Raw genomic sequence first — 13,528 nt, 5'->3', positions numbered from 1 at the left:
GCAGTGTGGATGTTATCTAAGGATCAGTCTCTGATATTCTAATCAGAGCTCTTCATTGCTAACAGTTTTTATTAGAGTACTTGTCTGCTGGTGGGTGGGGAGAGCCGTGGTCCCATGTCTGTGGCTGCTCAGAAGCGTGTGTTCTGATGTCCTTGTGCATGTGCTCTGCGATGATGCATGTGTGAACCCTAAGGACCTGCCCCGTTGAGTCTTGCCTGACATCCCCTTTTGGGTTAATGTAACAATATATAATATAGAACTTTCTTTTCAGGATCTTTGCAATAAAGTTGGCCAAAAATCATAATATTTGCCCATTTTAAATAGCACACAAGGGTGAGGGTGGGGGTGGGACAGTTGTTACGCAGTGTCTAAAGAATCAAGCATGATTATTTGGGGGAAAAACAAAAACAGACCTGTTCTCCTTTTGTGTAACTCCTGGCTGTATGTGAGCTCTCGATGTATTCTGCTTGTGTTGATGCTGAAGATGGTAGTGTCTCCCTAGTGTGGTACTTAAAATGGAATTTCTGCGTACTTAGCAGGAGGTTGAAGCAAGTCCACCCCTGAGGCAGCTGGAAGACCATAAAAGGGTACGTAGCCTTGAGTCTTGGTTGTTGGGAGCCGATGACCCTAACACCTGCCTCAGCCACACACTGATTGAAAGGCAGCTTCTGTTGTTGTTGATGTTGTTAAAGCATTAACTGACTCATAGCCCTGTGTGTGAATGATGCTAACTGGCAGTTCTGCCTCTTACCCACCTGATCAGAGCACTGTACCCAGCCTCCAAATAATGACCAAGTAAGCTTTACATGTCTGTCCTTCTTTTTCTACTTAGGTGAAATCTTTAAAAAATTTTTTTCTGTAATGACTGATGATCATTATAGATAATTCATAATAAATTATAATGAAAAAAGGCTCATAATTACGCTACCCGGCCATTAGAGCCACTAACATGCTAATATTTCCTTCTATGCAGCCATAAGAGCTGCCAACATTTTAATAAAGATTTCCTTCTACCCACTTTTTTTTTTTACACATGTGAGCGTGTGTGCCAGCAGACACATCCGCACTTGCATTGCCATTGGGATTATTCTAAGTATACAACTTCTGTACCTTGCTTTTGTCATTTTATATCTGAGCATTTTTTAAAAATCTTTGAAAGTTAACAGCTGCCTGAACTCCCCAAAGTTAACAACTGGTTCATCGTTTTTTTCCTTTGACAGGGACATGAGCCAATGTGTGCCTCTTGAATAGATTCCTAGACGAGGAATTCCTAGGCCACGGGGTAGATACTTCCTGAGGGTGCTGATGGTGCACTGCCAGCCATTTTCTACTCGGTTGTACACATTCACGAGCTTGCTGATTTTTATGTTTCCCATTTTTGGAAGATAACTACGTGGCCTGGTTTTCTGAGAGTTTATCATATGCAATTACTGTGCTAAGACTTTTACCTGTGTCCACTGATCAATTTGTATTAATGCTGCACTGACCCAGTGACACAGCCTTCATCCCCACTTCACAGATTAGGAAATTGAGACTCAGAGAGGTTAAGCACCTTGCCCAAGGTCATGGTGTTAGAAAATGACTCATCATTGTAACGACTGCCCTGGAGTTGTGGGCATTGGTGTCCTGCAGAATTTATGCCTGAGATATATGGGTAGCCTGATGATTCGTTCTGCTCACACACCCTGGCCCCTGCTCAGTCCCACCACATCCCAGATCCCTTTCGTTCTCCTGCTCTGATGGAGAAAGAAACTGTGATTTCTCAGACTAGGACCAGAGAATAGTTCCCAGGAAGTTGGCATTTCAGCAGAATTCAAGGTGCAATGCTGTAATCTGCCAGGATGTCTGGCATCCTGTGTCTCCCACATTTCGTGGACCAAGGACACCTTGAATTCACGTATTTTCCATCCTTGTCTGCCCTTTAACAATTACCCTGGGTATTAGGAGTAAAGATCTTAGGCAGAGGCGTACAGTTGTCCCTCATGCCCTGAGCTCTCATGGGACTTGGTATTGAACGCTGCCTGTGCCCATGCACTTCAGAGTGAGAAACGAGTTTATGTTTCTTTTTGCCAGGCACTAGGTGTATGATTTGAGGCAAATATTTAACTTCCCTGTGCCTCAGTTTCTTCTGCTATACAATGGGATAATAGACCCCATCCCTTAGAACTGTCTACTGAGCTGTTTGAAAAGCACTTAGCACAGTGGCTGGAATATGATAAAGGACATTAACTATTATATTAAATGGTTACCTTGCAGACTGAACTACACTTAGGTGATTTTGTAGGCAACAGGAGTAGGAGAAGGAAGGTATTTTTAAATCCAGTCACTACCTCGGTGCTGACTAAGGTGTGAGAGGCTCACAGCTCACATGAGAGGGTGATCTTGCCTGAGGCACATGATTTTTAAGTGGCTGGAACCTGGGAAACAAAACGGTCAGTTCCCTCTCCTGTGAGTGTGGCGATATTAACTCCTTAGTGCCTTGCAGGACACGGGCTCTGCTCCTACACAGTTCATTAGCCGCTTGTTTAATTGACATAAGTGAAACTCGTTTTAGTGCAGTGGCCGGGTAGGAGCTTGGTTTCATGGCTCCACATCACTGAGCTACCAGTTTTCATTGTTTTAACCTGACACTTATTACAAATGAAACTCTTTTGACTTTTTCTTTTCTCAGTGTTAGGTAATAATGTGTGTGGAATTTCTTACCAAGACAAACATCTGATATTTGTTTGCATACTGTAGGTGTAAACTGCTGGCAAAAAAAACTGGTATTATTTTTAAAAAGGGTTGCACAGCCAAATGTTAAAGCTGAAGAAGTGACGTTATTTGGGAAGTCATTTTTTTTTTTTTCCATCTGCAATCAGATTTCTCAGCCTGGTACATCGTGAACAGCTTAGTGTTGTTGAGTAATTTATATCAAGATGATTAGGAAGGCTTTTCTCTACAGATTTTAATTTTTCCCAAATTAAACCACTGGCTGAGAAAAACAGAATTTTCCTTGAACCCAAGTTTTCACACTGGGGATTTGCATAACTTTTAATAATTCTTATCCATTTTCTCTTTCTGTCCCCTTTTACCTAAAATTCTTAATCTTTATTCTTTAAAAAAACGAATGAATCTCATCCATTTGTTGTTTTAAAAAAATTCCACTTGCTTTCTGGTTTTTTTTTTTTTTCCCCCTTGCAGTTTAAATTTTTTGTGTGTAGAGGTGGTGAGATGAGTATGTGCCAAAAACCTTATAATTAAGAGGGGAAAAAAAAATAAAAGTTTGTGGGGTGGAATTTTTTTCCCCCCATAATGAGCACATTTCATGATATTCTCTTATGGGGGAAAATGTACCATTTGATGCATCGGTTGCTATGGTAACTGCTAGGGTTTTTCTGTGGAAGGAGAGGCAAAATGGTAATGTGAGATCCCTTTGTAACTTCAGTTTGGCATCCAGGCTGCATAAATGCGGACTTCCAGTTCCTGGAGTCCACGTGCTCCTTTCATTACCTCCTGCCTGCTTGACTGCAAACTGACCAGGGTCTTGCTGTTTACCCTCAAAACCACAAAGAGGGGAGGAAAAAAAATACAAAACCAACCACCAGGAACCGAAAATCTAACTGAATCACTCCAGCCCCAAGAAGAATCGTGGAGCACAGGCTCTAGTGGAGACCTCCTTGAGGGATGCCTGTTTGTTGACTGGTCACCGCCATACTTCTTTGGACTTGGCCATTCAACCCTGTGTTCTTCCAGATTCTGGCTGCGATGGCTACATTGGCTGTCTTCCCTGGCTGCGGTTTACAGGTCTCCACCAGCCATCCACCTCGCAAACAGTGTTCTCAGGGTGCCAAAGGGGGTGCAGTTAGAGAGTTAGGATGTTAATTGCCGGCCATTCCTGTTGTTGGAACCAAAAGTCTGTGTCTTGTTGAGAGTAAATCTAATAGATGCATCATGATATTAAAGAAGGGAAATCATATTTAATCTATCATGTTCAACATGGTGGGAAGCTTTGCTTTCCCTCATTTCTTTCTCTGTGGGTTTTCTTGAATGTTCCTTTAAAATTTGTGTTTCTCTTAGGAAGTCAGCCTTTTAAATCAGCCCGTTCCCAGTGACTGCCTTGGAGAGCGGTGATGGATTTGTACTGGTGCCTGAGACTGGAACACCAGTAAAGCCATGTCTTTAAAATGAAGTGGGGTTTTCTAAGCCGTTAAAGAATCTTGTGCTGGATTTTTTTACCCCACCTTTGAGCAGTTTGTTTAAAAAGTGCTTGAAACATCATGAATAACTTCCCCATTTGAAGCACTCTTGGAATTTTGAATTTACAGTCAGTCCAGGTGGGGAGTGAGTTTCACGAGCTCATGGAAGTTACCCTCGTTTGCCGAACTACGATGAGAGATGTATTTGTGGGTCCAGCGGAGAGAGGAAACTTGGGATTTTCTGTTTCCTACACATTCATTTAAAAATCAGTCCCCTTTCCTCCATCTCCCCTGCCTCCTCTCCCCTGTTCCCCCATCCCAATCTGTCCCTGGAGGCTTTGACTAGCGGCAGGGATTAAGAGAGAAACCTGGCCGGTAGCCCTGGGACTTTGCGCAATTTTGAGGGCTGACAAGAGCCCAGAGGTTTCTGCCTTTCCCCCTTCCTTCCGTGGTCCCCCAACCCCCGCCCCGGGCGCCCTCCCTCTCCCTGTCTATCCTTCCTGTCTTGTTTTGCAAACACCTCACTCAAAATCTCCAGACCTATTCTCAGAGCTTATTAACAAATCACTTTAAATTCTACTGACTCATGTTCCAGTTGCAGGTCTCTTCAGAAGAACTTTTGAGTCTCTATTTTAGAGACCTGCCAGATTTTAACACCTCCCCTCTCTGCTAGACTTCTCACTCACCTCTCTTGATGATGGCACCAGAGGAACTCCATGCCTTACTACTTTGTCCCGGGGAAAGAGTCCAGGGGACATTCAGCCAGCCTTTGACTTTTAGAAACCTACAGTTGAGGAGAGGGTCTGAGCGTCCCTTGGGAGCATGGCTGAAGGTGTGACAAAGCTGGGACTGTGTGCTGCTGGCTTGCCGCTGTCCCCTAGTATTACTGAACAGATCAAAGTGTGGTGTTTTTTGGTTAGAGTTATGAGAAAGAGCTGTTAGATCCCCTGTCAGGATTCTTTCGATATTTATATTTTTAAAACTTTTTATTGCAAAAAAGTTGAAATAGACACAAACAAGTCAGAAGAGTTTTGATGATGCCCATTCATAACTCAGCTTCAACAACTATCAACTCTATCCCTCCCCACTACCTCCTCTCCCCTGTTATTTTAAAGCAAATCCCAGACAAAATGGCATTTCATCCATGGTGATTATTTTTGATGGGACGTATCTGATATCTGCCAATAATTTATTTCCCATACCATTATTTTTTCTTTACCATTTGGCCCATTGACTATTTTTGTAAGAAAGGCTTACTTTGGGTTTATTACATCATTATACTCTAGTGCTCTGATAGCTTACTGTTTTTTAGGACCTTGGGAATAAACCCTGTACTTGCAATAACATTTTTATATTGGAGAGTAGAAGCTGACCCGTAAAATTTTCAGTTCGTCCAAATTTTATCAACTTACCCAAAGGGATTTTTATTGTTCATTGCCCTTCAAAATTACTCTTCTGTCTTATCACTACATGAGAGGGTACTTCAGATAGTCAATATTCTAGATTTGTGCCTTAAAAAAAATGATCTGGTTTTCTGAGAAAATATTGAAATTAACTTTAGAGTTTCTAAATGCTTTGATTGATAATTTATCTTTTCACTGAGTGAAACTAGGCCAATTATAACTGAGTACCCCTGTGTTTTTTTGAATATTGGTCTCTCAGTTACCCATTAAATGCAGAACCTGATTTCATTATCCTGTTTGAATTAAGGGTGAGGCACTCAGGCAAATTTTGGTCAACCGTTACTATGGAAACATCAGACCTTCAGGAAGAAGAGAGAGCCTTACCAGCTTTGGCAATGGCCCACTATCACCAGGAGGACCCAGCAAGCCTGGGGGAGGAGGTAGGCTGTGTGGTGTGCTGATGAACTTCTTGTGTGAATCAACTGTGTCACGTGACAGCTGCATGTTTCTGCCTAACAGGTTGAAACTCTAACAGCAGATGAATTTGTGTTGTAAGTGCATTTTTTAGCAATTTGTTTTGTCTTTTGATCTACCATTAAATTGATGCCTAAACATATTTCCCTGCAAAATAGCATTTCCCTGCACTTAGGTATTGGCTATGCCTTTTGCTCCTCTTTCCCATGCAGTGAGCCTCTTGGTGATACTCGAATGACTCAAGGTACTTGATTTTATTGCAGATTTTCCTGTGGTCGTTAGCACTCATGTCATCCCATAAAATGATGATGGTATTGGCAGGAAGGATAGTGAAAGCTACCGTTTATTCTGCACTTACTGAGTGCCAGGGGCTTTCCTAAGCTTATTGCATTCTTTATCTCATTTTCTCCTCCAAGTTACTCATTCGGTGGCAGGTACTGGCTTTATCCCAGTTTAACAGAGGAAATGGAAGCTTGTTAATAGCTGGTCTATAATTTGAATCTGATATCTCTCATTCTGATGCCCATGCTGTGTGCATCTGCATATTCTTATGGGAGTTTACCAAAAAACATCCCTATACAGAAGTGCTTAAAAATAGATCCTTCAAAGTGTTTCAGATCATTTTAAGCACAATGACAGGTAAAAGTTGCAAAAACATGGAACCCAGCGGTAGGTGTTGCCTAGGTGGGCTTTTTAGGGAGCTCAATGCTCAAAGCGCAAATGTGATTCCATCCTGTGGTGATGACTCTGGGGCAGCTTCTGATCCTCAGCGGGTTCCATGCTCAGTGTTGGGTAGACGTGTCCTGGCAAATTCTAGGGAGGGAGCTTGGATTTCTCACCAGGTGAAACCTTAACGTGTATCTTGCCCAGTTCCTGGAGCCGTGCAGGCTTCAGGGTAGAAGCAGTTCTTAGGGCATCTCAGAGATGGAAACTGAGCATTTCAAACCCCCAAATTCATGGGGAAGTTCCTCACACAGCCTCTCAAAACTGTTTCTCTTTACTTTCTGTAGTGGGGTCATTTAACAAACATGGGAGGCCCTTGGGAGGCACCATGAGGGGATTTGGAAACATAAGGCAGACGCTGCTCTAGGAAGCTGGAGCAGGGAAGACGCACGACCCAGTTTCTACCTTGCACCGTGGCTGTAGGGCCATGAGGAAGGACAGGCAGCACAGACAAGGAGGCCTTTGAACTGAGCTCTGCAGAGAAGGACCGATAGATGATTTTCCACTTTCTGAAACTGATTAATCCATTATTACGTGTGCACTAATGTTTCAGTTATTGCCAATAGTAATGCAAGGCAAGTTCTCAAATATGTACTTTCCAGACATAATCAGAACCCATTCTACTAAGTGGCTCAGGTACTCTCTTCTTAAGGACATTCATCTCATCTCAAGCACAGTGAGGATGGAACTCGGTTTTGTTTACTCCCCTACCCCAGCTCTTGGCTCCATGCCAAGTACTGAGTAAATATTGAATGAATGAACCAAGAGATACATTATGTGAAAGGGTGAGTTTGGGGTTGGGGGAGGGGTTGTTAGAAAGAGGGCCAAAATAATCCCTGTAGGCTAACCTTTCTTAAGAGTGTTCTGAGAAGTGTTTGAGTTTAGTTTGTCTCTTAAACTCAAACTAGTTCTTAGTAATTCTGCCCCAAGTTATTGTGCTTTAACGGAAGGGAGAGTCCTCGCTGGATGGCTTGAGGTCACTTGCTGGAAGTGTTATCTCTCTCTTCATCTTACCTGCCTGAGTTCAGATACCATCTCTGCTGCCTACAAGCAGTATCCCTGGACAAGTGACTTCATCTCTCTGTGTTAATAATTAGTGCCTTCTTTGTAGTGCTATTAAAGAGTTAAAAGAAATAATATGGGTAAGGGGTTTAGTGTGTAAAGTACTGGTGTACATTAAGTATGCGATGAACGTTAGCCGCTCTGATTGTGCTGAGTAAACACAACGTTCCATCTTCCTAGGGGGAGGTTCCGGATCCAGTTCCACGAGCAGGGGTGAGATGAGCCTGGCTGAGGTTCAGTGTCACCTTGACAAGGAGGGGGCCTCCAATCTGGTAATCGACCTCATAATGAACGCGTCCAGTGACCGAGTGTTCCATGAAAGCATTCTCCTGGCCATTGCCCTTCTGGAAGGAGGCAACACCACCATACAGGTAGGAAGACAGCCTGGCTGCTGGCGTGGCATCCCTGCCGAGCAGGAGGAGAGCCTGTTCTGGGAGCCAGATACCCAGGTGGTGCAAGGGACAGCTCATTCTTAGGGCACGATATTCTGTTCTGAAAAACAAATTCTACTGACATCCTGCTGTGATCATTTGGTCATAATTCAGACTTGGTTGCAAAACATGAGTTACATTTGAAAACTGATAAAATGCTGAGGATGTGCAAAGAAAATTGGCCCAAGATCTAGGGCATAGTGGATATTCCATAAATGTTTGATGAATGAATGATTGAAGTTTATTTATGGTTTTTATCTAAGATTGTAGGGAATGTCATCACAAGATGACCAGAAGGGGGTGTGGACTGTGTGTGTTATGTAGAAGAATTAATTTATATATCTATAGACACTGTAGCTATTGTTTACCGTAAATTTCTCAGCCTTTTAACTGAAAATTCAATAAAATCAAACCAATTTGAACTAATACAGATGAATAGGGAAAAGGCAGGATTAGTAAAAGATTAGTCAAAGTTTAGTCAAAGATGAGTAGATGATTTTTTGGAAGCTAAGTATGAAAGCTTATATTTAAAATAATAATAAAAACCAGAATTCTTGTAGAAGTCTTTAAAATATCTTCCAGTTTTAATGATATATAAATAACACAACTTTTATGTAGAAACGGCATTTAAAATGACTCCTTTAAATATTTCTAATACCTCCTTCATGCAATCTTTTTTCTTTATTGGCTCTCTGAGCAAGAGTTTACTGGGAGATGTGTGTGTGTGCATATGGGTGTACACGTACACACACGTATTTTGATAAAAGCTTGTTGGGATCTAATTCACACACCATAAAATTCACCATGATATATATATATTTGATCTGACATATTCTTGGCCTTGAATTGAAATTCAGAGTCTGGATTAATGAAGTCTTGGTTCTTTGTGCAAATTAGAAAAGGGCGTTTCTTCCTGTGAGTCGACGTGCCCCAGGCCAGGGCACCTGGCTTGGCAAGTGCAGCACAGGTGAGATTTCAGGCCCTGCGCACTCTTCCAGCTGGCACCCTCGTGCCTTACACAACCTGCGCGGCCGACCGTGGTGGCCCTTTCTTCTCGCCTTCCAATCCCCACTGGCCCCGGCACACACTTTGGAAGTTTGTTACTGTGCATTGCACCCAGGTGAGATTTGTGACGACAGGTTAGTCACCTGGCAAGGTCCACAGCTTGCCTCAGTTATTGCACAGGTACACGAGTTGTAACATGTTGGGACTGCTGTTTGGTTTTGCCCCGTGGGTGTGAGCGGGTCCTGCAGTCCTTCTTGTCATGGGGATGTTGCCCCACCGCTGCCGTGTGCGTGGCGTCCGGGTTCATGTGTTGGGACGAAAGCGGTGCTGAAATGCTCCTTGCCTTCGCGCCACGTGACTTCCGGTGACTACATCAGTTGCACTAAATACTTACTGAGCACTTTATGTACATGTTACTTCACACACTGGGGCCCCTCCGTCCAAGAGAATTTTCTCTGGGCATAGCCAAGTGTGAAAAATGAGGGCAATGTGGTGAATTTTTCATAAATCAATGTATTTAATTTGAAGGACTGTCTGACCATTTTATCCTGAGATTGTATCTGTCTAGTTTTTATTTTTAGCTCCAGTGTCTTTTTAATGCAATGGTGTTGATTATGGATGATAGATTTTTTTTTTTCTATTGGCCAAATAAGAAGGTAGAACCCCCAGGTCATTCCCTCCCTTCCCCAATATTTTTTAAAGCTTGACTAATTTGAGAAATCTCAGAATGCCAGGAGCTCAGTTGGTAAGAAATTGGATGTCTAGGAAGGAGACATGCACGTAGGAAGCTGTGTCTCAAGGGCAGTGTTTCGTGCTATCCGAGAGGTAGCCGTGACCACTGAAGAAGTACCCACATCTCTGCGAGGACTTTGTGCAAGGTCTTTGGGGGAAATGGGCTTTGAAGAATGAGTGCAGGTCTGAACGGTGGGAACTGGGCGTGGGGAGCGTCTGTCACACTCCGTGGAAGGGAAGGCCCGGAGCCGTGGGGCAGCAGTTGTGTTCTCAGAACAGGGACTGGGTCCTGCAGACCAGGTGAGGCCAGCGGGCCTGGGTCGGGGCTTGGGCTTTGTGCGGAGCTGCAGGGGCAGTTCAGCCGCAGTGCAGCCCTCCAGGGGGCTTCAGAGCTATAATTTAGGACTATAAATCTGGCAGTATAGGGCCAGACACGTTGAGGAAAGCAGGGGCCAGAAGGAGGCAGTCTAATGATTATTAATAAAAAGTTAACTAGTAGTAATTTAGGGGAGAGCTAATGAGAGCCTGAACTCAAAACAAATCTCTGATAAAAGAGGTCATAACTTGGGAGAGGATATTTTCTGGAAGGAACACAAGGTAGCTCTTTGGGTGCTGGCAACACACTCTACTCTCATCCAAGTGGTGGTTACACCAGTGTGTACTTGTTTAAAACTCAGTGAGCCATACACTTACAATGGGTCTGCCTTAGTGTACCTATGTTGTACCTCAGTAGAAGAAGAAAAGAAATGGGGGGAAGATGAGAGTCTGAACCCTGCTAGGACGAAAGGGTGGCAGGGTGGGCAGGATGTCACGAATGGAGACCCCGCTTCCCTGCTCCGGGCCCCGGCCGGCCTCGTAGACACTGAGTGACCGTGGGCTGAAGCGGCTCCTGATGGCGTGTGGGAGAGAAGGTCAGAGGCCCCCGCTGGCTCTGGGGGCCTGGCGGCGGGTCTTGCCAAGGCGCGGAGGCGCGTTGATGAGGGAGGAACGACTCAGCCCGCGGCGGCTGGCGGGCCCGAGGCTCGCTGGGGAGATGGAGCCTGGGGCTCTGGCGGGATGCCGTGTCTTTCACGGTGTACCCCTGCTGGTGACGGCAAGGCACCCAGAAGCTGTTTTTCCTTCAAGTTCTTTATCTTGTCAAGTCATTATGAATATTAGTTTCATGTTTTCACACATTCGTTACTCATATGCTCAGGCTCCAGATGAAATGCGCGATGGAGTTCCGGCAGGTCAGCCGCCGCGGAGGGGAGCCAGGGGTCTCGTGAGTGGGCCCGGCCTGGCTGTGGGGGTCACGTGCGCGTTCTCGCTCCCCTCCTCCCCGTCCAACCCCCACTGCCTCGCTGAGGCCCGTGCTTGCAGGAAAACTGCCTCCGGCCTAGAGCTGACTTGTGAGATCCCCTGGGCCCCGAGCTTCTCTTTCTCTGGAGAAAATGATGTGGAACTAGGGTTGTGTCTGGGGCCAGTTAAGGACAGGAACCCTGAAGCCCCAGGGGAAGTGATTCAGAGTTCCGTCTTGCCGTAGAGAAGCTGGTTCAAAGTAGTAAATGACCAGCTGGGAAGCGAGTCTGACTCGGGTTGAGACTGCAGTGGCGGCTGTTAACGACTGCTGGGATGCCGTCATCCGGTAAAGACAAGGCCGGCTCCAGCCCCAGCTCGCTGATCAGTGTCACTCCCGCACGGTGTGATCCGTGGGGTCCCAGGATGCACAATCGGTCTGTGGTCAGGGGGGCTTCTTGAGGACGTTTCCCAACGACAGGTGGTAGAAAGGGCGATTGCAGGGAAGCAGTCAGGGCTACGTGGTTCCAGAACTGTATCTCTGTATTTGCCAAGTTCTGCATGTATGAGTTGTACATCCTCAGATTCAACCAGCCTCAAATTGAAAATACTTAGGGGAAAAAAAAAATAAAAAAAAAATAAACAGTACAACAATAAAAATACAAATTTTAAAGTACACTATAGCAACTATTTCCATAGCATTGACATTGTATTAGGTATTATAAGTAACCCAGAGGTTACTTATACACATATAAAGTGTATGGGAGGATTTGCATAGGTTCTATGCAAATACTGTACCCTTTTATGTAAGGGACTGGGGCATCCATGGATTTTGGTATCTGGGGGATCCTGGAACCAATCCTTCGTGGCTAGCGAGGGACAACTGTGTGGCTTGTCCAAAGATAGGGCTGCAGAGAGCTCTTATGTTTAGTAGCACATCCTGTCAGGATTTGGAACACATTTCACGTGGGGAAGAGAAATGAGACCTGCTTTCAAATCCAGTTTTGTGTGAGATTAGGGAAGTTACCCCTGGGCTTCTGTCTCTTTGTTTATGAAGTGTGAGGCATAAGTGGACTCCCGGGTCCCTTTCAGCTTTGAATCAGGAGGTTTCATCAATCGTTAGATATTTTCCCAGGGACCCTTAGGAACCTAGTATCAATGATTGGCTGGTTCCATTTCTGAAGTCTTCCTTGGCTCTTGAAAATAATTATTAAAAGTAATGGCAATTAGATAAACCATAGTACAGCCAAACAGTGGAATACTAGTCAGCAATAAAAAGGAATAAAATATTGATAAATGTAATAACTTGGACGCATCTCAAAAGCATTATGCAGAGGGAAAAAAGCCAATCTCAAAAGGTGACATACTGTAAGGTACTATTTATATGACATTTGAAAAGGACAAGACTCAGAACAGATCAGCGTTTGCCAGGGTTAGGGGTGAAGGGAGATTTTGACTATAAAGGAATAGCACAGGGGAGTGTTTTGGGTGATGGCACCCTTGTGTGTCCTGCTTTTGGTGGTGGTCACACAAATCTACGTGTGTGTGAAAATGTATACAACAGTACACCAAAAAAGTCATTTTTACTGTATGATATTTTTAAAAATTTTAAAAAGTAAAAAACGTAACAATGATAATAACTGACACTTGCACTTAAGGGCTTTTTATGTATCATCTCATTTAATCTTAATGTCCTCCCTGTGAGGTAGGTGCCACGATTATCCCTTTCTATGGATGAGAAAACTAAAACTCAGAGTGGTTAAGGAGCTGGTCCCAAATCATACAAGCAGTAGGTGGCAGAGCCACGATTTGAACCAGGGCAGTCTGGCACTCCAGACTCCTCCTTGCCCTTCGTGGCTTCATTCTTCAGGATGATCTGAGGAAGAATGGCAGATGCTTTAGGAAGGAAGATGACTTGGCTCCTTCTTGCAAGGTAAATGCTTGTCCTCTCCAAAGACCAGAGGCATAGGAGGGTCGGGAATGGGTTCATGGTTGCAGAGCTCAGTAGAGGAGACAAATGTGACTAGCATCCAGTTTCATTCTGCTTGGTGATACACTGTTTATGAAGTCTTCTCATTCAAAAGATCTCATGTGGGTCTCCCAGTTCCCCTGTGGAGTATGCTGGGCCTGCATTATCCTTGTTGTAGAGATGAGGAAACAGAAGCTCCAAGAGGTTGTAACTTACTCAAAGCTACAGAGCTAGATATCACTCCATGCTAAATATGCCATGCCATTTGTCCCCCCA

At 44.3% G+C, this 13,528-nt stretch overlaps 1 protein-coding gene across 3 annotated transcripts in view; it reads left to right on the top strand.

Moving 5' to 3' along the window:
- ITPR1 (inositol 1,4,5-trisphosphate receptor type 1) overlaps nt 1-13,528 on the top strand; it is a 321,821-nt gene that overhangs the window by 208,106 nt on the left and 100,187 nt on the right. For all 3 annotated transcript variants that reach the window (XM_045530791.1, XM_045530793.1, XM_045530792.1), the window contains 2 exons: nt 5,889-6,021; nt 8,021-8,211. In XM_045530791.1, coding sequence (XP_045386747.1) covers nt 5,889-6,021; nt 8,021-8,211 — 324 coding nt within the window. The remainder of the gene's footprint in view (nt 1-5,888; nt 6,022-8,020; nt 8,212-13,528) is intronic.

Source organism: Lemur catta, chromosome 18, assembly GCF_020740605.2.
Source record: "Lemur catta isolate mLemCat1 chromosome 18, mLemCat1.pri, whole genome shotgun sequence".
Classification (NCBI taxonomy): domain Eukaryota; kingdom Metazoa; phylum Chordata; class Mammalia; order Primates; family Lemuridae; genus Lemur; species Lemur catta.
Note: the sequence above shows the minus strand (reverse complement) of the source record. Positions and strands in the feature narration are given on the sequence as shown.